This window comes from Morone saxatilis, unplaced genomic scaffold (genome assembly GCF_004916995.1).
Source record: "Morone saxatilis isolate NCDOM2014 unplaced genomic scaffold, NCSU_SB_2.0 Contig18, whole genome shotgun sequence".
Lineage (NCBI taxonomy): Eukaryota > Metazoa > Chordata > Actinopteri > Moronidae > Morone > Morone saxatilis.
Genome location: NW_023339740.1, coordinates 24,894,120 through 24,897,372, shown reverse-complemented (window position 1 = coordinate 24,897,372; position 3,253 = coordinate 24,894,120). Strand labels below are relative to the sequence as shown.

Below are 3,253 nucleotides of genomic sequence, written 5' to 3'. Positions count from 1 at the left end.
TTTTCACGTCACCTTTTAGTATCAACTGAGCTCGCTTAGAACCTCGACCGAGGTGGTAGCGAAGGACGTACCAGGTACCATCCATGACGGACAACCAGAGTGGGTCGAGTTGATTGTAGATTGTTACTAGAGCTGTGTGTGTCTGTGTGTGTGCAGGGCCTGAAGCTCCTCCACGATGGCGGCGTATTTTTCGGTCACCTCCACGCGTCCAACATAATTGTGGATGACGGCGTGTGTCGACTGATGGACGTAGAGAACGGCATGCTGGGAGTTCCCTCAGCGCTGCGACCTGCCTTTACCCAGCTCAGGAAGATCAATGTACGTAAACACAGACTCAGATTTGATAATATTATATTAATGTTTTTGTTTTAGAAAATCTTACATAAAATCATTTTACATCAAAGTAACATACGAAAAAAGATTCACAAGTGTGTTATCTGTTACTTATTTGTTTATTTTTATGTAATCTTAAATAACTAGATTACAAAAATTAGCACCTGTTTCCTTTATTAGCAAAGAAAGTAGAGTTATAATACAATTATGTATAATTATGAGAAAAAGATAGAAGTAGAAGGTAGAAACCAAATAATTTGGTAAATTAAGCGCTGTGTTCGCGTGAATAGCCATCGCTCAAACCCTCAGACACCCTCTAATAGATGTTAATAATCGATTCTGTGTTTGTGTGTGTGAAAGTGTGTGTGTCTGTGTGTTGTCTGCAGTCTCACAGAAAGTCTATCGACCGTCAATTCTGCTTGGACAGTTTAAGTACGAAGATGGACGTACGGCCGTCCCAAGACAGCATCCCATCGATCAATACCCCACTGTCCCCTACACCGCTGTGGGTCAGTACACGAATACACGATCAAGTTTACTCAAATGTCCCAAAGTTTTGTTCCTAAGAACGTAATTTAATGTAATGTGTTGTTTTGATTATGTGTGTGTGTGTGTTCAGTGTCAGTGCTGCAGTCCATCCTGTCCACAGAAGCCTGTAAGAGCGGGATGCCAACAGTGTCGGAGCTCATGCAGACACCGTGAGTTCACCTGTCCAGCAGTTAGACGCTTACAGTCAGACAGTGACGCATTATTTGTTATGTGATTCAAAAACCCCGACACCCACACTGCGCCATCTAAATCTTAAAGTACCTATTTTTCTCTCCATTGTGGCATTTCTTCCAAACAAAAACTCTTATTATGAGTTCTGTGTTTACCTAAACTCTGTTCTCTGCCCATGTTGCTATGGACAATACAGACTAGTCGATTGATTGTATGTTTAGTAAGTGATAATTTACTAACATTAACTGGTTTAGTGCTAACTCTTTAAAACTGGAAGTTGGCAAGAAAGATGTCAGTTTCCTGGTTTATGTGTCCTTTAATAAAAAACAATGTCTGGATGACGTCATCTATGGCTGCGTTCACACTGCAAGTCTTAGCCCTCAATTCTGATTTATTGCTCAGATCTTTGTTTATTGTGGCCCTTATCAGATTGTAGTGTGAACAGGTCGCTGTCCTAAAGCGACTGGCATGACGAGCACAGATCTGCAGTGACGTAAAAGTCACATGAATGATGATCTGACTTTTGGGCCCCTCGTTCCTGCTGTGTGAACGCAGTTTGTTGTTGCTGATGAGTCACAGTTTGTGTTTTGCAGGCTGTTCAGTGACGTCCATCTCCAACACTCAGAGAAACTCCAGATCAAGGTGAGAGGCTCAGTTTGAAATTACGTGACTACAGGTTTGCTTCAGAATATTTACTCTGATTAAAAACAAAAACAAACCGAAGAAAAATAGTAAATATCTGCCTGCCTCTCCACTCCTCCAGGTTCCCAGCAGACTAAAAGAGGCGCTGAAGACGGCGAAGGAGAGTCTGGAGAAGAGGCTGCAGGAGGAGCAGAGAGTGGTGCGTGACTACTCTGATTTTACAACTTGCTCTGTTTTATACCAGAGTTCATGCCCCTTCTTAAAGGTTACATCAACAACCCCATGAATGTTTTAAATCAGTGACCTTCCAGATAAGGTAGACATACTGCTCACTGCTTAGAGGAATCACATTTGCCTCTAGCTGTGGAAAAACCTTGAAATGTAGTTTCCCACAACCTTTTCATGATGCAAACACAAAAACACTGTGATGACATCAGTGTGGGATTATTTTAAGCTGTTCTTCCTGTAATGGCCACTGGATGCTGACTCCAGGAACAGACAGCAGAGAAACCCCAAATCTTCTCTCTGTAAATACAAAGTGAATGTAATTTAACCCTCAGCAGCTGCTTTCATATCTTCTAATAACTATTTTACTGTCATTAACTTCTATCGCTGTCTTTGCCCAGCTGGGGCTCAGGAGATGGATCAGGTAGTCCACTGATCACAGGGTTGGTGGTTCAATCCCCAGCTCGTCATGTCCACATTAGTGGTAGGGATGGGAATCGAGAACCATCAGAATTATATGCCTTTGAGCTTTGAGTTTGCACTTTGCAAAACAATGACATCAAACTCATGTGTCTGTGCTGCTGGAAACCTTAAAGCTTAGCAGATGTTTTTTTTGAATAATATAACCTAAAGGGAAACAAATACTTTGGATAAAAGCAGCTGATTGAAAGCGTCTTGATTCTTTTCATTAGCCGTGACGCCGGCAGGTTTTATGAAAAGGTTGCATAATGCAGCTGCAGTTTACTGTTTGTAAGGAGGATAACGTTGTGTATAAATGTTTGATTGAAGCTCCACCAGCACCGGAGACTGACCAGAGCTCAGTCGCACCACGGCTCAGAGGAGGAGAAGAAGAGGAGGAAGATTCTGGCGAGGAAGGTAGGCAACACAGTTCTCCACAGACAAAGCACTCAAATTTACTATTAACTGACTATATTACTATAAAATGACTATTAACTAAGTAGAGTTACCAAGAAAACTGAATGAGGAGAGGAACATGTTCAGAAGAACTGAAATGAAATATATATTTTTAATACACTGTTTAAGGTTAGTGGAACAGAGACTAGTGTATGAAGGAGGGGCAGACTTTAACTCTACAATTATACACAAAGTAAAACATTCTCTGTAAGCAAAATGATGTATGTTAGCTACAGTGAAGTCTGAAACAATGGTGTGTTTTTGTCCTCGCAGAAGTCCAGACAGTCGGCTTATGAAAATGAAGAAGACGTCTCTGTCAGAAACAACAATAACTCTGGTAGGTCGCTGTTGTTACTACCTCGTCAGTTAGTTTGTTCGTTATTAGCAAGTCTTTTGTCCAATCCAATCCAATCCAATC

General features: G+C 41.4%; 1 protein-coding gene across 1 annotated transcript in view; it reads left to right on the top strand.

Annotated features, from left to right (window-relative positions):
• Positions 1 to 3,253, top strand: part of pxk (PX domain containing serine/threonine kinase) — a gene marked incomplete at its 5' end in the record, with an annotated part of 15,611 nt that overhangs the window by 5,706 nt on the left and 6,652 nt on the right. Inside the window, 7 exon segments of the mRNA XM_035661784.1 lie at positions 157 to 318; positions 761 to 842; positions 953 to 1,031; positions 1,647 to 1,695; positions 1,817 to 1,894; positions 2,710 to 2,796; positions 3,109 to 3,172. Of these exon segments, the coding sequence (XP_035517677.1) occupies positions 157 to 318; positions 761 to 842; positions 953 to 1,031; positions 1,647 to 1,695; positions 1,817 to 1,894; positions 2,710 to 2,796; positions 3,109 to 3,172 (601 nt within the window).